A 27,259-nucleotide genomic window follows, 5' to 3' on the forward strand; every position below is an offset into this window, starting at 1 on the left:
ATCCTTGTGAACCTCCTCTGGACCCCCTCCAATGCCAGCACATCTTTCCTTAGATGACGAGCCCAAAGCTGTTCACAATACTCAAGGTGAGATCTCACCAGAGCCTTGTAAAGCCACAGCCTCACATCCCTGCTCTTGTATTCTGGGCCTTTTGAAATGAATGCTAACATTGCATTTACCTTCCTCACCACTGACACAACCTACAAATTAATCTTTTGAGTGTTCTGCACAAGGACTCCCAGGTCCTTTGTAGAGGTTTTAAGGAGTGTCTTAAAGGAAAAGAGTGAAGTAGAGGGGCAGAGATGATGGGGAAGTGATTCCAGAATCGCAGAATCTGAAAATTGATAGAAAGACACAACCACTAATGGTGGGATGAAACAATTGGTATTGTACAAGAGGCCAGAATTAAAAGAGTACCATATTCCCAGAGAGTGGTAGGGCTGGAGGATGCTATATGTAAATATAGGATGTTATAACATCCTCCAGCCGTACCACTCTCTGGGAATCTGATATTCCTTTAAAGCTCGGGGCTGCTGTAGGATTTTACCTCAAGATCAAGAAATTTAAACTTGAGGTAAGAGTTTTGAAGGATTGACTGTCATCTATTTGCATTTATTGGATGAGGATTCAGTGCAGGTCAGCCAACATATCGATAGTGATTGAATGAACTTCCTTGAGAGTAAGAATTCAGCCTATTGACAAATGTTAAGACAACATAATTGAAAAAGATATGAAATAAGAAAGAAAGAAAGAAAGAAAGAAAGAAGGAAACAAAAGAAAAAAAAATCAGGCAAGGAATTTGGGGCATTGGAAACTCTGGCTATATCTGCTAGTTGTGACAACTAAAAGGGGTGAATGGAAATTGCTGACTCAACATTGAATGAGTGCAATTTGCACCAGGATCTCATCTAAGTTTAAATCCCACTGTATTTAATGAACAGCAGTCCGGGCAAGACTAAAATTTCAAGATCTGTTCCCATTGCAGAGCCTTCAGAACTGATCTTCATTGAAGGTTCACAATGGTTTTATAGAGACTGGTTTCTAGCACAATCAGTCCCAACCCGAATTCTCACAAGGAGTGCAATGCCTTCACCTTAGCAGTTGTTTTTTTTTGTGTTGGCTTTGGACATTGTTTGAGTGGTTCTCTTAGTTGCAGGTCGCTAAGGATATCTGCAGACTAAGAAAAAGATCATTCTAAGAAACTGAAAAGATGACTGCTTTCTCACATTGAATGTTTTCCTTTACCTCAGCTACATCAAGTGTGTTTCAAAGACCAGAACCTTTGGGAAAACCCCATAGAAGTGACCAGCAGCTGTTAATGGCCATTGTGGCCTCAGTATCTGTCACCTGTATGACCATCCTCTTGGCACTCCTGGGCCTCTTCTGCATACGGAAAACTCTATTTCACCGACGTCGGACCTTCACTTACCAGTCTGGATCAGTAAGTACTTAAGTCAGGTTACAAAACTCACCCAGGGTATTCCAATGGCATCTCCAAACTAGCAACCTCTGCTACCAGTATGGATAAGTATGTTATATTTCTGGGGACACTCCCTGCAATTTCCACACCTCCTGACTTGAAAGTACGTCTCCGGTGCTTCTTCAATACCCAGTCTAAATCCTGGAACTCCATCTCCATCAGTAATGTGGGAGCACTTCACCAAAATGTTGACGTGGTGACACAGCCTCAGCACTGGGAATTCAGACTGGATCCTGAGCTTGACTGCTGCCCATGTGGGGTTTACACGTTCTCCCCATGAACATTTGTGTTTCGGACTGGTGTTAACATTTCCTCCCGCATCCCTATGCAGTGACTCCGTTGTTTACCATAAATTGCCCCTTAGTATAGCTAAAAAGCAAAAGTACCAAAAGAGCATTAATGTGCACAAGAGTGAGAATAAATTGCAGACCCACAGAGATTAGTAAAGAGAGACTAGGATTAATGAGATTGTTCTGTTTGGAGCTTGCATGGGCACAATGGACTGAACAGGCTGATTTTAAATGCCATAATGAGAAGAGTTGAGCAGTTCAAGAAAGTGTTTAACGCCATCTTCTCACTGGTAAATAAGGATGGGAACCAAATACTAGTTGCCCATAAAATAAATATAATATGATTTTCTATTTTTTTTAATTTATATATTATTTTACAAAAATCTTGATATGTGGCTGCTTATACTTTTTACCTGCTTTGCAGTTGAGCAATTACTTATGTGAGGATTGCTAAACATACGATTTCTAACATAAGAGTCTTAACTCTACCAGTTTACACTGGTCTTTTACTGGTCCAATTCAACACATCATAAAATGACAATTCAACACATTGTAGGCTCATTTCACCTTTACTTTCTCACTCATTTCTTTTTTCTTTACACGCTCTTTCATGTCATTCAGATGTTTAAAAGGGTCTGGAGACGGCCTATCTACTGATATCTACTATAAGCCGACAGACTCTCACAGCTACCTGGACTGTTCCTCTTCCCACCCTGTCTCTTGCAAAAATGCTATCCCCTTCTCACAATTCCTCTGTCTCCGCCACATCTGCTCTCAGGATAAGGCTTTTCATTCCAGGACGAAGGATGTCTTCCTTTTTTAAACAAAGGGGCTTCCCTTCGTCTGCTCTCAAATGCATCTCTCTCATTTCCAGCATATCTGCCCCATCCACCCACCACCCCACTCGGGATAGGGTTCCCCTTGTCCTTACCTACCACCCCACCAGCCTCCAGGTCAAATGTATAATTCTCCGTAACTTCTGCCACCTCCAACGGGATCCCACTACCAAACACATTTTTCCCTCTGCCCCCCTTCTGCTTTTCACAGGGATCGCTCCCTACGCGACTCCCTTGTCCACTCGTACCCCCCATCCCTTCCCACCGATCTCCGTCCTGGCACTTATCCTTGTAAATGGAACAAGTGCTACACCTGCCCTTACACTTCCTCCCTCACTACCATTCAGGGCCCCAGACTGTCCTTCCAGGTGAGGCGACACTTCACCTGTGAGTCAGCTGGTGTGGTATACTGCGTCCGGTGCTCCTGGTGTGGCCTTTTATATATTGGTGAGACCCGACGCAGACTGGGAGACTGTTTCGCTGAACACCTACACTCAGTCCGTCAGAAAAAGCAGGATCTCCCAGTGGCCACACATTTTAATTCCACGTCCCATTCCCATTCTGATATGTCTATCCATGGCCTCCTCTACTGTCAAAATGAATCCAAACTCAGGTTGGAGGAACAACACCTTATATACCGACTGGGTAGCCTCCAACCTGATGGCATGAACATTGACTTCTCTAACTTCTGTTAATGCCCCTCCTCCCTTTCTTACCCAATCCCTGACATATTTAGTTGTTTGCCTGTTCTCCATCTCCCTCTGGTGCTCCCCCCCGCTTCTTTCTCCTGAGGCCTCCCATCTCATGATCCTTTCCCTTCTCCAGCTCTGTATCACTTTCACCAATCACCTTTCCAGCTCTTAGCTTCATCCCACCCCCTCCAGTCTTCTCCTATCATTTCGCATTTCCCCCTCGCCCCACTACTTTCAAATCTCTTACTATCTTTCCTTTCGGTTAGTCCTGACGAAGGGTCTCGGCCCAAATCGTCGACAGCGCTTCTCCCTATAGATGCTGCCTGGCCTGCTGTATTCCACCAGCATTTTGTGTGTGTTGTTGTTTGAATTTCCAGCATCCGCAGATTTCCTCATGTTTGCTCTTTAAATTCACTAATGCGAAGCCTCTGCCAGTGATGCCTACACTGAAGAGGTTTAAATCTTCTCTTCAACGGGAGTTCAGTGAAACCCTCTCTTGCTGCTCCCCATCTATAATTCATTCGGCCCTTCAACTTTTCGATCATATTTTGACCCAGACCCGCTAGGATAGAAAATGTATTTTCTAAACCATGTTTGTCTCTGCCTGGATATGGTGTTATACCTTGCTTTAGCCAAAGAAGCTCATAAAGTCAACAGCGAGGTAACCAGTTGTTTTGTATGTTTGTTCTGAGGGTGAAGAGACGGTCCTTCAGTTTAACTCTGGAACTCTGACACTCACACGGCGACCAAAGCCTCAGCCTGAACCCCTCACCTACCCCATCTTAGAATGGGATGACATTAAATTTGAGGATGTTATTGGAGAAGGAAATTTTGGACAAGTGATCAAAGCGTTAATTAAAAAGGATGGGCTGAAGATGAATGCTGCAATCAAAATGTTAAAAGGTATCTACTTAATGTCCAAAATCAGCACATTTTATCTTCAGTTTCTACTCAGTTGGCTTTTGTTGATGCTGATTCCAATTTTCAGGTGTAATTAAATGAATTTTAAGCTAGCTGTGGAATTTTGAGCAAATATAGCATTCAACTCACTCAGGTCTTCACTAACCACTCCGTTATTTTAACAGTCCCCACTCCTGGGGTGAATTAATCATTTTTAGAGTCAGTGTAATTAATGGTCCTATGAGGAGCATTTAAGATGGATCTTTAAATACAATGGTAACAGTAGGCATACTTTCAAAAGGTTTTGAGTAAAACTGTGTTAAGGGATTAGCTGCAACAGAACTGAAAAAATGATACTATATCTTTAAATAATTGCCAAATAATGCCATGTTTAGTAATTTAAAATTTAGTTCCTCTAAAGTGGTAAATTAGAATTGAATTAAAATATTTGTTTTAATATAATAACCCATATTAGTTGTATTAATTAAAATGGGCCAAGTTAACTCTAAATTGTATCACAGAATATTTTAAGGCAAATTTTTTGTGTTGGATTCTGTTGAGAATTGACAGCAGTTCCATGTGAATGTGCCTCTGTCTCATAAGTTGCTGACTGGGCAATGACATTGGATTCCTAAGCACCAGACTCCTGAAGTTTCCGAGCACTTTAGTCCATCCTGGTGGCCATGCGACAACTTCCATTGATTTCAATGAATGAGAGTTTTATTTTTTATTTAGAGTTACGTCATGGTAGACTGTTCCAAGAGAGGAAAATAAGTTACAAATCATTTGCAGTTTAATGAATTGGTTTAACTGTATTTGATGATCAAAAAACAAAGTATTTAAGTTCTGGAAGAATGAAAATTGGAAACTTTCAGCAGGACAAGTATCATCTGTTATGAGAAAAACAAAGTTAACTTGTCAGGTCATCGACCTTTCACCAGAATCAGATGTTCTGGATGAGAATGCAGGGAGAATATGTTTCAGGAAAAAAATAGTTTAGGAATGGGATTGGTGGGATTGTTCTCTGAGTTGGCATAGATTTGATGAGACAAATCATTGCCTTCTGCTTCATAAGGAAAATATGGAAATTAATGAAGTTGCTGAGGCTATCTCAGTTCTTGTTTTTCCATTGTGAAATCAGATTCAGGTTTAATATCACTGGCATGCATTATGAAAATTATTGTCTTTGCAGCAGCAGTACAATGAAATGCATAATAACAGAGAAAAAGTTAACTACAGTAAATTATATATAAATTTATTTACTGTAATTAACATATATATATTAGTTAAATTAAATAAGTAGTGCAAAAATAGAAATAAACTGTAGTGAGGTTCAATGTCCATTCAACAGTTGAATGGCAGAGGGGAAGCCGTTCCTGAATTGTTGAGTGTGTGCCTTCATGCTTCTGTACCTCGTTCCTAATGGTAGCGATAAGAACAAGAAGAGCAGGGCATAACCTGGGTGATTGGGGTCCTTAATGTTGGACACCACCTCTTTGAGGCATCGCTCCTTGAAAATGTCCTAGATACTACAGAGGTTGTTGCCCATGATAGAGCTAAGCTTACAACTCTCTGCAGCTTACTTCGGTCCTGTGCAGTAGCTCCCCGAACCCCCACCACCACCATACCAGACAGTGATGCAGCCAGTTGGAATGCTCTCCACAGTACAGGCTTCTTGATAAAGTGGCAAGACAAAAAAAAACAGACATTTTGAATAATGATTGTGTTTTATTTACTTGGTTAGTGAATGGTGAAAGATTTATGTGAAGTACCTTGTTCTGTAACTATGCATGGTTGTTGCTACAGCACCTATAAGCAGCTACTATTGGATGACATTGTACAATATATGTAACGTTATTCTATTGTAACTTGCACAGAATTTGCCTCTGAGAATGATCACAGGGACTTTGCAGGAGAGTTGGAGGTTCTGTGTAAACTTGGACATCATCCCAACATCATTAATCTACTGGGAGCATGTGAAAACAGAGGTAGGAATTCAAAACTGTCAAAGTTGCTTTGCTTTGAATACAGGACTCAGCTCTATGAAGGGGTTCTAGTTACTTATTCCAGCTCTGTAATTTCAAATAAAAACTGAAATATTTGAAAACAGAAGCAGAAAATGCTGGAAACACACAGAAGATTAGTCAGCATCAATAGAGAGAGGATTAGTGTCTCAGGTCACCATTTTGGTGAAAGCTAATCAACACTTGAAATATTAACTCTCTCCGTCTGAGAGTTTCCCACAGCAGCCTTTATGCTGATTAAATACAGAAAGTGTACCTCACAAGATTCTACAGTTATATACATTCTACAGAATATACATAGAAATATCCAATTCAACAGCTTTTTGGGTTACAGGAGACTTCAACTGTGCAAATCTGACTCTATGTAAATTTCCCCCATAAATTTTTAAAGAATTTTTCAAGACAGTAAAGATAGGTTCATGTACTTTATTGACGATGTCGTACAGTAAATGTTCCACTTATTTAATTATGGATTGAGTTTGGGTGAATATTTGATGAAATGAAAGGTTTGCTTGCTGGAATTTAGAAGAATAAGGGGGGGGGGGAGATCTCATTGAAACCTATCAATTATTGAAAGGCTACACAGAGTGGGTGTAGAGAAGATGTTTCCTATAGTGTGGGAGTATAGTCCAAAGGGCACAGCCTTAGAATAGAGGGACATCTATTTATAACAGAGATGAAGAATTTCTTTAGCCAGAGGATAGAGATTCTGGGGATAGTTGTGGATATTTAAAGCAAAGGTTGATGGGATCTTGATCTGTTAGGGTGTTACAAGTTATGGGGAGAAGGCAGGGGAATGGGGTTGAGAGGGATAATAAGTCATCCATGACAGAATAGCAGAGTAGATTCAATGGGCTGAATGGTCTAATTCTGCTCCTGTGCCTTATGATCTTAGCTATAGAAATTGTATGTAGACTAATATGTGGGCTGCTGTAGAAAACAGATGGTTTTAACTTAGGAGACATTGGCAGGAACAGAACCCTTTCTTAACGTGGGGACTGCCTGTACTTACTGAAACCCTATTGGATATTGTGTTAGTGTGTGGGCAGCAAGGAAATTGTCTCTCTTGTGTTTGTTACTCTTGTCACACAAGATAATTATCCTCTTTGATAACTGCTGCATTGACCACATATCCAATGATTTAGTTCAATTCTATTTGTCTGGAGCTCAAAGTGAGTATCAGGGGCTTTTAAAATAAAAGGTTTATATTGTTGAAAGAGTAGCTTTGAAATTTATAGAATTGATTCTTTTGGTTGATGAATGAACAGGATGAGGGGTTAATTAAGAGTTAAGAAGAGTTAAGGGTTAATATCAAAAGAGATGTGAGGGGCAAGTTTTGTTTTACGCAGAGTGGTAGGTACCAGTGCCTGGGGGGTGGTAGAAGCAGAAGCATTAAAGACTTTCAAGTGACTTTCAGATGGGCATGTGAATGTGAGGAAAATGGAAGGATATAAACATTATGTAGATAGAAAGGATTAGTTCAGTTGCCCGTTTGGTTACTAATTTAATTGATTCTGCACAGCATTGTGAACCAAAGGGTCTGTTCCTGAGCTGTGCTGTTCTATGTTCTAAGGAGCGCAGGAGTTACTAGGTCAAAAGTTGGGTATCGGGTTGAAGATCAAGACTCAAGATTCAAGATTGTTCATTGTCATTCTTCTGTACACAAGTGTGAAGAACAAAGTGATTGTTACTCCAGATCTGATGCAATGTGAAAAAAAACACGATAAACATCAGAACACAATAAATATAAACACAAAAGCAATCCTATAAAACTCAATGCACAAGTTACTGTTTGAGTATGGCCATACTTTATATACAAACTTTGTAGATAAGATCAGCTTACAGTATTTACATAAGGGGAGATCAAAGATTTTGCAAAATAAAAACAAAAATAAAATATCATAAAGTAGCTATCTATCAAAAGGAGTTATCAGGTTCAAATATAATCATTTAACTGCATCTCTTGTATGACCAGGTTACCTGTACATTGCTATTGAATATGCCCCTTATGGAAACCTGTTGGACTTCTTACGAAAGAGCAGAGTTTTGGAGACAGATCCAGTGTTTGCAAGAGAGCACGGAACTGCGTCAACGCTGACCTCTCAACAGCTGCTCCAGTTTGCATCTGATGTTACAAAAGGAATGCAGTATCTGAGTGAGAAGCAGGTGAGCGGAAGGCCTGAGGAGGATGGTGAGGAGATCCGAGCTCGGTACAATTAGTGTCTTGCACATGGTGGGTGTTATTTGCTGCAGACCTGCCAGCATCTGTTGAGAATCATGAACTGCTCCAAGAATGAGCTTACATACACATGGGAAATATGAAAAAATGGCAAATCATGGAATACTCATTAGATAGGAGATTTCCTGATACATAGGACAATGATCCAGCCAATACTTTCTTTTAGCCCAGTCAGCATTTCAGTTACAAATAAATAATGCAGTACTTCTGTCCATTCCCTATATCTATTTTTTTTTTTTGCTTTTAAATTCAAAAATCAATCAATCTCAGTTTGATTCTACTCCAAACCCGAGCATCCAAACCTCTGGGGTAAATGTATGAATTAGGGTCATGTGTGGGCACTCGGCCCCTCAGCATTGTTCTACCAATTAATAAAGACACTGTTGATCTGATCGTAACTTCAACTCCATATTTGTGTCCACCTTGGGTAACATTTCATTCCTTTGAGTATCAAGACTCCATCTACAGTACTGTGCAAAAGTCTTAGACACATATACTGTATACGGCTAGGGTGCCTAAGACTGTTGCTCAGTACATTGTTTGGGGTAAAATAGGAAGGTTGTTGGGAAACAGAAATATGAGTACGTAGCTTTGTATTAGCTCAGTAGTAGTAAGTTTTATTTGGGAACTGGAAAGACAGTAGCATACAAAAGTCATAGCAACTTAGCCAAAGACTTTTGCACAGTACTGTACCTCCCTCTTTAAAATATTCAAAGACTCTAGTTCCAGTTGGTTTTTGAGGGAGAGAGCTCCACATCTAAATGAAGTAATTTCTCTCATCTTCCCTGTTATACCCTGTTAAAGATGGCTGACTCCTGCCATGCTCCCCAACCCCCAAACACTCTAGGTAGAGCAACAACCCTTTAAGAGCTGTGCAAGGCAGCCCACATTTCAATCAGTGGATGAGAGTTAGTCATGCACTCTGGTTTGCATGTTTGAAAAGGGAGTAGAAGAGTTTATGTGACAAGTGAAAGCATATCCCCACCCTGTTCCTCCCTAGTAACTGTTTAGAATATTTGGAGACATTTGTATTATGTCAGTCTCTATAAGGTGCCAAATTCAAAGTCCTCCTCATGCCTCTTTTGGGGCCATCCAATTTATATCCTTTGCATGATTTTGTATGGCATGTGTTTGTTTTCTGTACGTTTACATACATCTATATGGTTAGATACTACCTTCTGGATAAGTGGTCCATGTGCACCAGTATTATGTACAGAAGCTATTTGGGTGTGCTTGTGAGTGCCAGCAGTTAACTACAAAGTATGGTCTTTGCATATTGAGTTGAAGTAGGTAAGGAAATGTGAGCATGTATGTAAAAGCAATGTGGATAGAGCATTGCAGTTAGCTGACTTAATATGTGTCATGGTAGACCACTAGATGAAAAAGACTTTGCTGTGTTGGGCATGTAATCATGGGTTTGTAGTTTGCTGTGTTGAAGGGGCATAGAAAATACTGGAAATACTCAGCATATCAGACAGCAACTATAAAGAAAATTAATACATCAATAACCTTCTGCCACAACCAGATTGGCTTACAAGTTCTGTGCAAGTCTAAAGGGACAAAAGATAGAAGATGGAAATGAATCAAATATTAACGGCACAGGAGACTGAGTGAAGGGGAACTAATATGAAAAGGAAATTGGCTGGTGGAATGGAAGATGAGGACAAAAGTGAACCCTATCACAAAAGAGGAAAAGGATTACAATGGGAAGACCTAAGGGAAGCAGTTGATTATGGCTTTGCAGAATGACTCATTCAACCTGTAAGCTTAAAACTGAGCTTTTGGTTGACTTGACCATTTTAATCCTTGTTCATTAACTGCTCTTTCAAAGTTCAAAGTAAATTTATTATCAAAGTACATTCAAGTCACCATATACAGTCCTGATATTCATTTTCTTGCAGACAATTACAGTAAATCCAAGAAACAAAATAGATTTAATGAAAGACCGCGCCCAACAGGACGGACAAACAACCCATGTGCAAAACACAACTGTACAAATACAAAGTTTTTAAAAATTCAAACAATGATAATAAATAAATAAATAAATAAATATCAAAGAGTCCTTGAAAGTAAGTCCATAGGTTGTGAGAACTGTTCAGTGATGGAGCAAATGAAGTTATCCCCAATGGTTCAAGAGCATGATGGTTGAGGGGTAATATAACTGTTCCAGAACCTGGTGGTGTGAGTCCTCAGCCTCCTGTACCTTCTTCCTGATGGCAGCATCAAGATGAAAGTATGGTCTGGGTGGTGATGGTTCTTGGTCATGGATGCTGCTTTCCTGTGGCTGTGCTCCGTGTAGAAGTGCGCAATGGTCAGAAGGGCTTTACCGGCAATGGACTGGGCCATGTCCAAAACTTTTTGTAGGATTGTCCATTCCAGGCAGTGATACAGCTAGTCAGTATACTCTCCACCAGAGATCTATTAAAGTTTGTCAAAGTGTTAGATGACATGCCGAATCTTCACAAATGTCGAAGAAAGTGGAAGTGCTGCCGTGCTTTCTTCACAATGGCAATTGTGTGCCGGACCCAGGACAGGTCCTCTGAAATTATAACACGGAGGACCTTCTCCACCTCTGATTCCCCAATGAGAACTGGCTCATAGACCTCCAGTTTCCTTCTCCTGAATAATCAGCTCCGTAGTCTTTCTGACATTGGCTGAGAGGTCGGTGTTGTGGCACCACTTAGGCAGATTTTGAGTCAAACTCCCTATATGCTGATTCATCACCACCTTTGATTTGGCCAGTGACAGTGGTGAAAGCAAACTTGAATGTGACATTGGAGTTGGGCTTGGTCTCATGGTCATAAGAGTAAAGCGACTAGAGTATAAAGCTAAGCACACAGCCTTGTGAGGCATCAATGTGGATGGAGATTGTGGAAGAGATGCCATTCTGAACTGACTGGGGTCTGCAAGTAAAGAAATTGAGGATCCAGTTGCACAAGGAGGTATAGAGGCCAAGATATTGAAGCTTATTGCTTAGTTCTGAGGGGATGATAGTATTGAATGCTGAGCAATGGTCAGTTAACTGCATCCTGATGCGTGCATCTTTGACCATAAGATACAGTATAGGAGCAGAATTAGGCCACCTGGCCCATCAAATCTGTCCTGCCATTTCGTCATGGCGGAACCAAGTTTCCTCTCAGCCCCAGTTACCAGCTTTCTCCCCATACTGCTTCATGCTCTGACCAATCAAGAATCCATAACCTATGCCTTAAGTATACATAAAGACAGCTGCTTGTGGCAAAGAATTGCACAGGATCATCACTCTCTGGCTAAAGAAACTCCTCATCTCCATTCTAAAAGGTTACCCTCCTATTTTGAGATTCTGAGTGACCTCTGGTCTTAGACTCTCCTACAATAGGAAACATCCTTTCCACATCCACTCTATCAAGGCCTTTCACTATTCAATAGGTTTTAATGAGGTCACCCATCATTCTTCTGAATTCTAGTAAATACAGGACTAGAGCCACCAAACGCTCTTCATATTATCAAGGATCTTTCTGACCTTGGGGCTCGAGGCCTTCAAACATCCAAGAAAGTATGGGGAACAACATTCCATCTTCCACCTGCCCACTACTGTTTTTTCTGAATCCCACAAGAATGCTGATAGTACAGAATTATTCTGCTGTTACTATATACTCCTGCTCTCAAAATAACTATTCTTTGTTTTATTATTACTAACATCGGTCTTGCTTAAAACCTAAAATTATGCAAACATTTTCCATTTCTGGTGAAAGATCATGAGCTCAAAATATTACCTCTAATTTGACCTCCACAGCAGCGCCCTGACTTGGTAAGTGTTTTTGTTTTACATTTCAAAGCACCAAAAGCAGTGTTTTGCTTCGATATTTGAAAATATCTTCTTTATCTTGACATTCAAATTAAAATGACTCATTCATTATAGTACAGAGAGAGGGGCCATTCAGTCCATAAGGTCAGTACCAGTTCCCAGTGCGTGACATCAATTCCATTCCCTTTCTTATTTCCCTGTAGCCTTGTAAATCATTCTTTCTCATGTGCTAGCTAACTTCCCTATGAACCCTTTCCCACTTATCTACACACTTACAGCCATCAATTAACTTACCAGCACATCTTTGGAAGCCAAATCTCCCAACACATTCCCACACAGTCATAGGGAGAATTTGCAAACAGAATTAATTGGATACTCTCACTAATGGCATCAGCACTGCACTTAAACATCGATGCAGAGCAAGCTCTGCGAAGTGCCATACAAATAGACAAAGGAAGCAAATGCAGAAAACACAAGAGATCCTGCAGATGCTGGAAATCCAAAGTAACACACACAAAATGTTGGAGGAACTCAGCAGGTCAGACAGCATCTATGAAGAGGAATAAAGTGCCAGTGTTTTGGCCTGAAAGGGTCTTGGCCCAAAAGGTTCGCTTTTTAGCCCTTAGGACTTTACTCAAACCTAACTTCCTGTGCCAGCTTATTTCATTCCTGAGTTTTGACCCACTTGATTTGAATTTTGAAGCCTGTATGTCGCTTCAGATTTCAAGTTTGATGCATGCCTTTTTTTCCCAGTTCATTCACAGGGATCTTGCAGCCAGAAATGTTCTCGTGGGAGAAAACCTAGTGGCTAAGATCGCAGACTTTGGGCTGTCCCGAGGAGAAGAGGTGTATGTAAAAAAGACCATGGTAAGATGAAGTGAGACGTGCTTATTTTTCCCTCACTATAGTGTATGATTCTGCTACATTTAATTAACAACATTCAAGGACATATGCACATTCTCAACGCCGACACTTCGAAGATCTTCTGAAGGAAGCTGCTTTGAGATGATTTGTGCTTGTTCTTGTCAGTCAGGTGATAACGTTAGGAAGGCAAATAAATGCAGAGAATTCTGTTCCTTTTCTGGTAAACATTGTTCCCTCAACCAGAACAGTAACTCGCAATATATTTCTCCAACGATAATTTTGAGTTCTTTCTATTTAGGATGACTGCATAACATCAGTTTCATAATTTCCTATTCCTTTTTACAGTTAAAACTGGTGTAAAACACAAAACATAGAACAGTACAGCACAGGAACAGGCCATCCATAGGTGACCTGTGCCTTTTCCTATTTTCTTCCATTCTTGTGGAGAGTTTTGAAGTGGGGAGTTCAACTAGTGCATCAATACTAATTGCATATTGATGTTCATCTGATAAACAAGGTTTTATAGAATTTAATGTTAATGTTTCAAAACATTATTAAGATGTGTATTTTATATTGGTCGATATTTTACTAAACTTGAAGCAATGAGATTGTAAAACATAACGCCATATTAAATGGGATTTTAAAATTGAATTTCTTTCCATAATTGTGCTAAAGATCACAGTGATAAAAGCGAATATATTTTAATCCCAAGTGTTGTTGCATGAATGAAGTCATCGGAGAAAAGTACTGATAGCTTTGAAGAAGCAGCTTTATTTGACAAAACGAGATACAGTGGGCATTGTATTGAGACACTTTCAGTGGAAAGGTCTGGCTTTCTTAACATGGGGCTCAATATTTTATGTGCCAAACATCAAAGGACGATTCCATATTTATAACACATCCTCAATGCTTTCTTTGAATCTACACACAAACTTCTCAACTCCCGATTTGCATCGACACTACAGACATCTAAATGAATTTTAATCAACATTGTCTGGTCTGTGATTTAAGACTTTTAGAAACCCCATTGTTCAGAGCTGCATTTTAAATTGAATCTACAACCTGCAAGCATTTTCAGATAAGAAGATCAGCGGCTGAAGTTATTTGCTAGATGTGCTAAACACAAAAATCACTCTAATAGTTTCTCTTCTTGGCCCTCCTGGACAAAAATTAATTTGTACTAATAAAAACCAACTTTAAGGAGGATCTACCCAAATAGGGCCGCAAAAGGGCCCTGCCTCACAATTTCCCCCGATTACTTTATGTGCTTCTACATCTACTCTGTCATTCCTAATCGCTACCTACAAAATGCTAAGCAGAGAGATTGTTCCAGAAATTTGAACAACAGTCTTTAGATTGGCGGCCTCATTTGTATGCCTGTTGGCTCTTCCCCAGCAGGCCGATTGCGGCTGATCACATTCCTTGCCTTCACTCCTTCATTCTCTGGGCGCTAAAACTTTCTCTTTCCGGGGGCACCGGCCAGGCTCACAGGCTCTCTCATCAATACACACAAAAGGGTTGGGGTCAGTGTCCATTTGAATTCCTACAAGATCCTCCTTCCCAGTGGCACCCCCTTCCGAACTGTCCAGTCGATTACCGGACCCAGCTGCTGAAAGGGCCCAGCTCATTTGTGTTTACTTCCCCATCCAGCCTTCAGATGTCATGTGCAATCTTACTCAGTCTGCCATGCTCTCCAAGTTGTGGAACCTTCTGTCTCTGCTTTCACTTAATTCCTGCCCATCTATTTCCCCTAATATCTGTTCTATTCTATACTATTCAACTGATCATTTACCTTCAGCAGCCGGCCTTCATTACAGAGTACCGTCGCCATCACACTTCAGCATGCTGGTCGCAGGTTTCTGTCATGCTCTCGGTGGCTTCTGCCTTCACTTTTCCTGCGGGAATATCTTCATCAGCTGTGGTCAGGTCTGGTGTGGCCGGCTGGGGTTTATCTCTGAGGTTCTCTGTAATTACATGGTTACTGGGTACACTTGATCCCCCGCTCTGTCGGGGGGGTGGGGTGGGGGGGGGGTCAACAAGAAGGTGAGTCGTACAGTTTAACCTGAGTCCAGTGTTTGCTCTGGCTGCCTCGCCAAGTCTGCACACAGACACAAGTGTCATTTAATAAAAGTACCTATCCATCTGGGAGCAAACCCTGCCCTTTCAGGCAGCTCCTTCACCAGGACTTATTCACCCAGCTGAGGGAGGACTGCCTGCTTGCCCTCTGGCTCTCCCTCATCAGCAGTGTGCTGCTGTTGCGTTGCTCGGTCCTTCAACATTTCACATTGGTTACAAAGTTCTTTCACATAGTGCGTGATTCTATCCCTGCAAGTCCAGGTTCACCACAACCCGGAACTGCCCCAAAAGGTAATCACACTGCTCACCCTATTAGTAACTCTTGTCTGCCTTCACTGTAGCACACTGCTTCTGTCAGGGCCTCCAGTTCCACTACCTGAGCTGAGCGACCCTCTGGCAGTGCTCCTGAAGCTAATTCTTCACCTGTTTCCTTCAGCGTGGCCCTTCAAGTCCCTGGCTTCCTGTCTATGTACCTCCGAGACCCGTCTATAAAAAATTCCTCTGCTTCCCCTCTCAGAGGTGCTTCCTTCACACCAATATCTTCTTCCTGCTCTTCTTCCACTTGGCACTTGTGCGGCTCCCCCTCTGTTAGGATGGAGCTCGTGGGATTCATTCCAGTATCCGTATCTATCGTTACTGACTTGTGAACAGCTGTCAGTGCAGCTACGCTGGCTATGTTGTGTTCTCTGTTGGTTGTACCTGTTTGCTGCCCCTGACTTGTCCATATTATTTCTCCCTTTCCCAAATCTATAAATGGCCCCTGCTTCACTTAGGATGTTAGTTCAAGGATAGTACCCTCATTATTTGGACATACCAAGAAATAAACTGGAAGCTGCACCCCACCGGTTTCAAGTATCTGCGATTCGCTTCTTTCTGCTTTCACTGTTTTTCCTCCTACATCCTTAACATAAATAGCCTGTCTGGTTATTGGCTAGGTTAGGTCAGTTATCAACACCAATCCCCTATGTCCACTAACATGTCTCATTGCTGGCTCCCTAACAATGCTGTTGTATACATCTACTAGTCACCAGCGATGGCAGTGGGGGCCACTCCCACACCTTTTCCTGACCTGGAAGACATCTTCACCCGCTCCGTGATCTGATCAGCAACCAGATTGGTCAGACTGGACACTGATGGGGTTCTTCTTTCCTTGTTTTTGGACACTGCCTCCAACCATGCCCCGATAGGCCACAGCCATAGCGTATCAGCTCCTTTATCCGCCCACGTTTATTCCAGCAATTCCTTGCTACGTGCCTCAGCTGCCGGTACACAAAGCAAACCCTCTGTGACATCACAGTAGCAGCACTAAAGCCACTTCACTATTTCTCTTGCACTTTCTTTGTTCTACCTCACTGGCCCATGAAACTATTGCAGAGTAGGTCAACCCCACTGCTGTCCCTCAGTCTAAAACTTCCTAGTGGGCTGAGCTCAAGCCTTCCTTTGTCATTTTCAGGAAGACTGGGATGTCCCTCCCTGGATTACCCAACCCTGAGTACTCTTCATACGCCCGACATTTACATTCTGGATAATCCATGGCTATCTCATCAGCTCTTTGGATCACTGCCATTATCGTTCCCCAGTTACTCTCACCTCCCCCCAGTGGCTGCCTCCCTTCCCCTTTACAAGAGAGATATCTTTCTTCATTGCTGGCATTCCAAGTTGTTGCCTGAGTATCATTCCGTACCCCCGGGCCATCCTACCCCACATATTCCTTGGGCACTTCGCTTTTATCAACACATGGATATCTTTGGGGTGCATCTAGTGAATTTCAACCACTTCCTCAAGTTTGGGCCAGAACCCTGAATTCCCACTTGCAACTTTAAGTGAGGGCAACTCTGACAAATGCTGTATTTCTCCCCGGGGCTGAAGGGCTTATGAATAGTCGTAATCAGCTGGCTTGGGTCATCAGGGTTCTTGACCTGACGTTGCCTGAACTTAATGCGTGCCATCCTGACAGATATATCTGGGCAACTCCTCTCCCTGAATTATCTCCACACGAATTCCCACACTACGCAAAATATAAATGAACCAGTTCAACAGTACACACTTAGAACCGCAGAGTAGGTATCCTGTAATCTGCCACTTTTGTACGCCTGAACTCATGGTGTCTGCTGTATTCCCTTGCATCCAGCTGTTACACCAGGGGCACACTACCCTGCAAAATGTGTATGCTAAAATGCAGCCCTCGCAATGAGTATAAACACCCCAATAATCATCCTTTGCAACTGATGGCTCTGTCTCACCAACTTACACACAAAGTTTTGTCTCTTACATAAACACACAAGCATGCACACACACTGCTTTTATATCTACCATTTCAGCTCTCCGTGTTCATGAAACCTCACACTCCCATGTACCACCAACCTGAACAGACAGGTTTGAGTGCTAATTTTAAAAATACTCACCCACTTAAACTGCTAAGATCACAGGCCACGCGATGGGTTGTGACACTAAATTTTGTTGCATGAATGAAGTCGCTGGAGAAAAGTACTGATAGGTTTAAAGCAGCCTGTTTATTTAACAAAACAAGATACTGCGGGCATCATATTGAGACACTTTCAGTGGAAAAGTCTGGCTGGCCTAACATGGGGCTTGATATTTTATGAGCTAAACATCAAAGGACGATTTCATACTTGCAATGCGTCCACAGTACTTTGAAACTACACACAAACTTCACACCTCCCAATTTGCACCGACACCACGGACATCTCAATGAATTTTAATCAGCATTGTCTGGTCTGTGATTCAAGGCTTTTAGGAACCTGTTGTTCAGAGCTATATTTTAAATTAAATTTACAGTCTCTATTCCAATTTGAAGTTTTGTGGCTGAAGTTATTTGCTAGATGTGTTAAACCCAAAAATCACTCTAACACCAAACAAGAGTCAAATTTTCCTAAAACTGAACGCGCAGAATGGGGGAGCAATGTATGTACATTTTTCAAATGCACTGTTTTTACATAATATTTTTCTAATCAGTATTTTGCACTGGACCTGTACTTTCTCTAATGAACCTTCTTCAAGACTCAATATTTCCCTTCTGCTACTTGTTTAGGGGCGACTTCCAGTACGCTGGATGGCAATTGAGTCCTTGAACTACAGTGTCTATACAACAAAAAGCGATGTGTGAGTAATCAACCATTAGAGCATGGAGTTTTGCTCATTTTAATACATCACTCATTAATGTTTCCATGTATCCTTTGTGTTTATGGACAATTTCAATGGAGCTTACGAGAATGAGGGGTGATCATATAGAGGTGTATGAAATCATGAAGGGCATAAATGGGGTCAGTGCAGAGAGTTTTTTGCCTAGCTTTGTAGAATTAAGAATTATAGGATATAACTTTAAGGGTAAGGGACCAGAGGGACAGCATTTTTACCCAGATGGTGTTCTGTATCTGGAATGAGTTGCCAAAAGGACATGGTTGGGGCAGGTACATTAACAACACTTAAGACCATAGACTATAAGATATAGGAGCAGAATCAGGCCATTTAGATAGATAAGGGCCAAATGCAAGTTAGCTTAGATGGGAATCTTGGTAGGCATGGACCTTGTTGGCCGAAGGCCCTGTTTCCACAGTGTGCTGAACTCAGTAATATCCTCTGTGCCCTCCATGCTATAAGGGTGAGAAGGTAAGACAACAGTCACAAAGATTCTAAATTCATCCTGTTTCAGGATTTTCTCTTGTTGTCATTGTCTAGTTCAAAGTTCAAAGTGCAGTTATTATCAAAGTGTATATATGTCACCATATGCTGTGCTGAGATCCACTTTCTTGCAGGCATTCTCAAAGAAATACAATAGAATCAATGAAAAACTACACACAATGACTGACAAACAATCAATGTGCAAAAGAAGGCAAACTATGCAAATACAAAAAAAATAGTTAATACTGAGAACATAAGCTGTAGAGTCCTTGAGAAAGTGAGTCTTTAGGTTGTGGAATTATTTTGGAGCTGAGGTAAATGAACTTATTCATGCTGGTTCAAGAGTCTGACGGTTGAAGGGTAATAACAGTTTCTGAACCTGGTGGTGTGGGACCTATGGTTCCTGTACCTCCTTCCCAATGCCAACAGCAAGAAGACAGCATGGGGGCTTTGAAGATGGATGATGCTTTCTTGTGACAGCGCTCCCTGTAGATGTGCCTATTTTCCATTAATGTATGGAGTGATGAATTTCCCTCACCCAGGGCATCACTTAAATTTAGTTTCACATTTCAGTAGTATGTATATATAAGAAGGATTGAAACACTTCAGTGATTAAATGCTGACAATGCAGTGTACTTCTCGGTCCTGTGGAGCAGCTTCTGTATTTTCAGGGAAATGCCTGTCAGCTCACCAATGCTTTCAGTTGGAACGATACGATTACAATTAACTTTCCTCAGGAAGCAGCTTGCGTTCATTCAACCACAGCGGTGTGAGGTCCAGCTACTCAAAAAAAAACTTCTGTTGCTTTGTATTCAGATTTTTTTTTAACTGGAGAGAACATGTGAGACAAGTTGTGCAGAGATTTTTTTAAAATAAGTAAGAGTTTTCAGTTTGGAGATCCCCAACACATTAACTGCTCAAGCAAAGGTTGGAAAGCAAGAGACTTGAGAAGGATGAGCCAAGAATAAACAGTGAGGATGTTCATGCATAAGGTGTGATGGCTGCAAGCGTGGAGGCGTTGCTACCATCCTACTAACTGATGCCATCACCCTGTTGACACAAGTCATTTGAGGGGTGGTGACCCTGTTCTTCAAACATCCATGCACATCTTTATCACTTCAGGCTTGTCCCCACATGGACCGTGCACAGTTCTTTACTTGAATTGTCAGATTAATACTCCATTGTCACTGTCCGTACATTGAATGTTTCACACTCAATGCCGTCACTAAGCAGTGAGCATTCAGATTAGCTCGCCATGCAATGAGTGCCTTGCTTGAACATGGACCTCTCCACTCTGAGCCCCAATTACTGTGTGCAGCTCTAGGTTTGTTACTAATTTTGATCACACACTGCTCAAATTATGTTTTCTGTCAATTAGAAAGTGACTTACATGTAGATTTTTTTTCTGTTCTTTAGCTGGTCATTTGGAGTGCTGTTGTGGGAGATTGTCAGCCTTGGTAAGTGACAGCAGCAATGACTTTCTGTAGTCTACAGACTATTTAATTTCTGTACATTTTTGTGTGTTCCTTCAAAATCACAACTTTTCCCGTGCCTCAGTCTGTGTTCCTTTCTCAATATCATCCTGCTGATTTTTAAAATTGGTTGAATAGGTTCCCAAATTCTTATTTAAACTGGTTGAACATGAGCTAATGTTCTCAGGATTACTGATCCAGTAATGCAAGTCCAGGAAAACCTGATCTGGTCTGGTCTCAGAAACGAAAACAGAACTTGGGCTCAGTTAGCTCGTGGGTGGAAGACTGCCTGGGATTATTGATACAGCAGGTCAACTGGAGAAGTAACAGTTGTCACCAGCACCTTCCCGTGAATCGTTTATGAGGTGAAGCAAGCTGCAACAACAAGAATGACCCATTCTCAAAATGATTTTGAAATGTTGAAACATAACTGTTACACTGGAAAAGTCTTCTCTCTCTTCCTCCTTCAAGCTTTGTGGTAGCCTGTGTAATAGACCTTGATCTTCCACATCAATTTCTTAACATTAATAAGGTCTACCCTGCTTCTATATTTACTTTGCACTAATTACCTTCTGATTATTGCAGGGGGAACACCATACTGTGGAATGACATGTGCTGAACTCTATGAGAAATTACCTCAGGGCTTCCGAATGGAGAAACCCCTCAACTGTGATGATGAAGTGTGAGTGATTGCCCACGTAGGCTTTCATGTGGTTGGCTGGCATGTAGGGGGAATGAACAACACACTCATTACACTGGCACTAGAGTTCTTTCCATCCGATCTTTTAACATCATAATGTTATCCCTTCACTTCACTTTTGTTTTTCACATTAATGAGCATTTCATTCTATGTGCAGAAATGCTTGCAATATCTCTCATTCTGAGCAAAGCTTTCAAGTAATTCATCAGTCTAATGGCTTTCTGTGAGAGTTTCCTGATCTGTGTGTTTGTATTTGTACCTCTGCACTCAGTGGTCACTTTATTTCAATACAGAAGTGAAACCTGTGGTGATCTGCTGCTGCTGTAGCCCGTCCACATGAAAGTTCAATGTGTTGTACATTCAGAGGTGCTCTTCTGCACACCACTGTTGTAACGCATGGTTATTTGAATTAATGTTGCCTTCCTGTTAACTTGAATCATTCTGGCCATTTCCCTCTGACCTCTGTCATCAATAAGGTATTTTCGCCCACAAAACTGCTACTCGCTGCATGTTGTTTGTTTTTTGTGCCATTCTCTGAACACTGTAGACACTGTTGTGTGTGAAAATCCCAGGAGATCAGCAGTTTCTGAGATACTCAAACCACCCCATCTGGCACCATCAATTCCACAGTCAAAATCACTTGGGTCACATTTCTTCCCCATTCTAGTTTGGTCTGAACAACAACAGAACCTCTTGATCATGTCTGCATGCATTTCTGCATTAAGTTGCTGTCACATGATTGGCTGATAAGATATTCACATCAATGAGCAAATGTACTTAATAAAGTGGCCACTGAGTGTCTTTTGATATGCAGGGGAAGATCCAGGGAGAGGCTAAATACTGCTAAACTATTTAATCATAATTATGTAGAATTCATAACAGTCATCTGCACATAATGGTGTGCATTGTTTCTTGTGGCATTTCCTCATTTTAACAAAACATTTTATTACTACTTGTGAGGTTTAATTCTTCTTTACTTCCACTAAACTCAAACTCTGTTGAATTAGGCTGCTCCCTCCTTTCTCCAGCACCTTTTAATAGGAAATCCTTTATCAAAGCGCAATGTTTCTGATTTTACATGCTCTACAAAGTACAGGCAACTCGTACATTATGGTTCGGGACAGAGGTTGCATTCCTAGAAAATGTTTTGTACTGTAATTTTCAGACACATGAAATTGTGTCTTCTGTGCATGCTTCAAGAAATGCACGTTGCAGAAAAAGAACATGCTTATTTATCTACACATTTTTCATGAGGGTGAATCAATCACATCTCAGATTTTTGGGTTTTGATTGGTGAATTCTATAACAGAAAATGTTTGTTACCGTAATGTAGGTGTCACTGTAAACAGGAACATCTGTTTTCTTATTGCTGGACTTTTACAGGAGGGAATCAGAAGCATTATTTTTTAATTTCAGGAGTTATTGGTTAAAGTTTTCATCTCTTTTCATCTAAAATCCCCTTAGCTATGAATTCATGAGACAGTGCTGGAGAGATCGGCCCCATGAAAGACCAACCTTCGCTCAGATATCAGTGCAGTTGAACCGAATGCTTGAAGCAAGAAAGGTAATTTGCCGGAGGTGAAACCTAATGGAAAGTAATTGGGAAAATTAACTATGTGTCAGTACCTATGAGCCCAAAACAGTTGGTGTTGATACAATAAACCTCGCCCTGAGTCTGAATGACACCTGCTGTGGACTATAAACCAGCTGATGTAGATCCAGAATATTTGCTAGATATATTTGTAGAAACAGTGTTGTGAAAAAAAGCCTAAATTGAATTGAACATCTCTTTAGGTTTCTCCTAAATAAGACCTGAGAGTTTTATTTAAGACATCAATTCTTTCCCTTGGGTGTTTTTCAGGGGGGGTATTATTGATGAATCTTTAGAGAATTTTGTAAACATGGCAGCTACAGAGATTTGAATCCTCCATGGTGTTTTAACTTGTTCAGAGGCTGGGGAGAACGTGGGTAATGGTTCTACACAGTAATTTTTTACTTTACGTTGGCAATAGGATTGGGAGTGGGCATGGGGGAAATGAGCAGTATGATGGCGAGGAATTAATTTTGGAATTTGCATTTGGTTCCTATCTACTAGTTGAAATACCTTCTAATTCATCAGACTTCTGAATGTACAATGAACCCATGAATACTACCTCTCTATTTCGTGATATATGCCAGTGATATTAAACTTGATTCTGATTCCGAGTTAATAACAGCCCGATGCAAAACAGAACTGACAATTCAGACCCTGCCCTCGGGGATGGTGTGTTCCTACTCAGACAGCATATACTTGGCTCAGATTTAATTCTGAACCAGCTATTTCCCTTATACTTGTGTAATAGATGGTTTGGTTTACTCAGTAGTAAAATAAGGAAGTTTTTTTAAGGCTTATATAAATAGCAAGGTGAGGTCATTCTAACAAAAGAAGCTTGAAGTGTACTGACCAGGAAGTCTTTAATGTTAGCTGACTAAATACACCTTAAGAAGGGAGATGGCAAGAACATGTATCAGGGCATTGAATACAGCAGTTGGGTGTTATGTTGAAGTTGTATAAGACATTGGTGAGGATTGCATGCAGTTTTGGTCACCTACCTACAGGAAAGATGTCATTAAGATTGAAAGAGTGCAGAGAAAATCTACTTGAGGATCTGAGCTACAGGAAAAGGTTGAATAGGTTACACCTTTAGTTAGTGGAGCATAGGAGAAGGAGGGTAGATCTTACAAAATTACAAGGGGTATAGGTAGGGTGAATTCATGCACGCATTTCCCCCTTAGGTTAGGTGAGACTAGAACTAGTGGTCATATATTTAGGAAAGCAAAAAAGTTAAGGGGAATCTGAAAGGAAGCTTCTTCACTCATTGGGTGGTGTGAGGATGGAATGAACTACCATGAGAAGTGGTTAATATGGGTTCAGTTGTTACATTTAAGAGCAGTTTGGATAGGTACGTCTATGGAAGGTCTTTGAGGGATATGTTCTGGGTGTAGGTAGATGGCATTAGGCATAAGATCAGGTTAGCATGGACCAGATGGGCAAAGGGCCTGTTTCCAGGCTCTATGACTCTATAACATATCATTCATTTACCTTTTGTGGCTGTCAGGTGAAACAATTTCACTGGTGGCCAGTGGTACTTCCCATTGCCAAATAACACATTGTTATCCACTGTTTCTTGGGCTTCAGTACAATCCCCAGCAATTAAGCAGTGTCTTACAAAGGCAAGTGAAGTTAATTAGTGAAGACAAAAGAAAATGCCTTTAATGATTATTTCAACCTGTTAATCTCTCCCCAGGCTTATGTGAACACAGCTTTGTTTGAAAACTTCACATATGCTGGAATCGATGCCACAGCAGAAGAAGTGTGACACTGGACTTGTACAAACATCCACAGTACCCAAGTTGCTGTTGATTCTGCTACAAGCACTTCAGTACTGTTTCCAAGGGATCAGGTTTCAGTGATTGTGCTACCTATCCCAAGATGCTGACTGCTTGCACTATGAGCCAAAAAAAACCGCAGAGAAGCCTACAAAACAAGTTGATTCCTCGGCATTGTAAAGCATGTTTGGGAATTGAGCATAATCCCATGGCAGAGTGGAATACTGTGTCTAACCCTAGTGACGAAGTATAGAACTTCCTGTCATCTCATGTGGTATGACCAGTACACAGATTCACTTGGAAGTCGGCTGCAGAAATACCCTTGACATTGGGATGATTCTCAAGGTCCATACTTCTTGCAATATGTCAATGAGAGTTGACTTAATTGAAACTGTGGAAATGGGATCTTTCATTTGGAACATGTTCTAGCGGGGAGCAACACTGTCATCTCATTTGGTTTGTGATTGGACACATAGATAGACTGGAAACATATACTATTTCATACATAAACCCTGTACGTATATTGCCTATGCATATTGTCCACATGTATGTTTGTGTGCATACATAATTTCAGTCAACAGCTATCGTAGCAGATGATTCTGGATCAGACTTCTTGGGTACGTGTTTCAAAGTAGATTGTTTGATTCATGAGCAAACTTGACAGCAGAAACTTGACTGAGAACAGTGACAGAAGGTCAGAGATTGCCTGCCCACATGATTCCATTCACCAGTGAATGTGCCATGAGTTCCAGGAAGCCTGCTCTGTGATTCGTTCAAGCCTATATCAAGATTTTCCATATCCTGGACAAGTTCCACTGGACTTTGAAAATGACACACTATAAATGCTACTTAAAGGTGACATAACTCTTTGCAACGTTCAGGCACTGCTTTCACAGTTTAATCTAAACAGAATTATTTTACCTGATGGTCAATAAATTCATTTATGCAATCACCAAGAATACTGTGAATGAGTCAATCATCATCTGTCTTATTTATCCTTGATTGGAACGCATTTTATCTCAGATTAATTTCAAGCACTAATTTTCAGAAATGATCAATTGGTGCCACATAATTTCAGCAACATGAATTTATATGACACCTCTAAATGAGTCACATTGGTTTGCTAGCAAAGCAAAGAGAAATTGGAAAAGATAACCTCCCAATCGGGAGACTGATTGAGATTTTAAATGCAGAGTTTTCTAGTAGTTTCTCAGAATTGAAGAGTGACTAATCAGCAAGAGGCAATGCTAACAGCAAGAGCTACCTTTTGGTCAGGTCTGCACTCAAGATTTAAAAGCTGTGCTGAGCACCAGTTTTCTCAGAGCTGGACAATCCATGGCAGGGAGAGCTACCTTTAATCAGGACAGCAATTGAGATTTTAAAGGCAGAGTTTTACGGTAATTTATGAAAAAGAACTTTGATCAGTTGACTTTTGGGATTGATTGGCAAGAGCAAATGAAAAGAAGACAATGGCAAATGCTGTGGCCATCATCTGAGTGGACAGAGTCAGAGTGGTCATCTTGAGGCTTTAGCTCTTCGAGACTTCAGCAAAGAGAGGCTACAGTCAGAGGAAGCAAAAGAAAAGCTATAGGTTAAGTTTTTTTTTCCTTCTCTTTATGTCTGCTCAGCTAGAACAGTAGAGATACCAGGCTGGATAGCTGAATGATCCTCTTGCAAGACCAGTGTCTCTGATGACTATAAATACAAGAACTACACCAGCTGCAGCTCCTAACAAACCATGTTAAGGAGTTGGAGCTGGAACTGGATGAGATCTGGATCATTCGGGAGGCTGAGGGGGTAATACATACGACATATAAAGGGGTACTTACAGGCAAGGTGCAGGACACAGGAAACTGGATAACAATTAGGAAGGGGAAATGAGTTAAGGAGCCAGGACAGGGTACTCCTGTAGCCATCCCCCTCAACAACAGGTATATCACTTTGAATACTGTTGGGTGGGTTGACCTAACAGAGGAAAGTCACTGTGGTCGGGCCTCTAGCACTGAGTCTGGCTCTGTGATTTAGAAGGGAAAGAGGTAGAAGAGATACACTGTGGTGATAGGGGATTTGTTAGTTAGGGGAACAGACAGGATATTCTGTGGGTGAGAATGAGATTCCCGGATGGTATGTTACCTCCTGGGTGCCAGATCCTGGGATATCTCAGATTGAGTCCTTGGCGTTCTTAAGAAGGATGGTGAACATCCAGAAGTCGTGGTCCATGTAGGTACCAATGACATGGGTAGGGTGAGTGACGAGGTTCTGCATAGAGAGTTCCTGGAGTTGGGTAAAGGGCAAGACCTCCAGGGTTGTGATCTCAGGATTGCTACCCATGCCACATGTCAGTGAAGCCAAAACAAGGGAGAATTATACAGTTTAATACATGGCTAAGGAGTTTGTGTAGGAGGGAAGGCATACAACTTTTGGATCATTGGGCTCTCTTCTAGGGAAGGTGGGACCTGTACAGAAGGGATGGTTTACATCTGAACTGGAGGGGAACTAATATCCTAGTAGGAATACTTGAAAATGCTGCACAGTGGGATTTAAACTAGAGTTGCAGTGGGGTAGGAACCTGAGTGGTAGAACAATTAGTGGTGGATTTGTGGAGGCAGATATTGGTAAGACCTCGGACATAGTTAGGTTCAAAAGGTTGAGCATTGTGCAACCAGTGTCCTGAGCTACATATATTTCAATGCAAGAAGTATTATAGGAAAAGTGGGTAATAGTGCTGAAGATGAGGTAGTTGGTTTATAGACAAAAGCAATATGTAATGAAGAGAGGATGTTGATAGGTTAAAATTGCAGTCAACAGGATGAGTTTGCAACACAAAAGGTGGACAAAACCGAAAAGGGTGAATACTGGACTGAAGGTGTTATATTTGAATGTGCATA

The 27,259-nt window shown here is 41.2% G+C and overlaps 1 protein-coding gene across 2 annotated transcripts in view; it reads left to right on the forward strand.

The window, feature by feature from the left end:
• The window catches only part of tie1 (tyrosine kinase with immunoglobulin-like and EGF-like domains 1), a 104,789-nt gene extending 79,468 nt beyond the window's left edge, over positions 1-25,321 (forward strand). For both annotated transcript variants that reach the window (XM_059983997.1, XM_059983998.1), the window contains 10 exons: positions 1,251-1,441; positions 3,991-4,201; positions 6,076-6,186; positions 8,198-8,388; positions 13,002-13,115; positions 18,241-18,311; positions 20,247-20,287; positions 20,888-20,984; positions 22,467-22,566; positions 24,290-25,321. In XM_059983997.1, the coding sequence (XP_059839980.1) occupies positions 1,251-1,441; positions 3,991-4,201; positions 6,076-6,186; positions 8,198-8,388; positions 13,002-13,115; positions 18,241-18,311; positions 20,247-20,287; positions 20,888-20,984; positions 22,467-22,566; positions 24,290-24,361 (1,199 nt within the window). In that variant the 3' untranslated portion in view covers positions 24,362-25,321. The remainder of the gene's footprint in view (positions 1-1,250; positions 1,442-3,990; positions 4,202-6,075; positions 6,187-8,197; positions 8,389-13,001; positions 13,116-18,240; positions 18,312-20,246; positions 20,288-20,887; positions 20,985-22,466; positions 22,567-24,289) is intronic.
• Positions 25,322-27,259: the final 1,938 nt, after the last annotated feature.

This window comes from Hypanus sabinus, chromosome 11, assembly GCF_030144855.1.
Source record: "Hypanus sabinus isolate sHypSab1 chromosome 11, sHypSab1.hap1, whole genome shotgun sequence".
Lineage (NCBI taxonomy): Eukaryota > Metazoa > Chordata > Chondrichthyes > Myliobatiformes > Dasyatidae > Hypanus > Hypanus sabinus.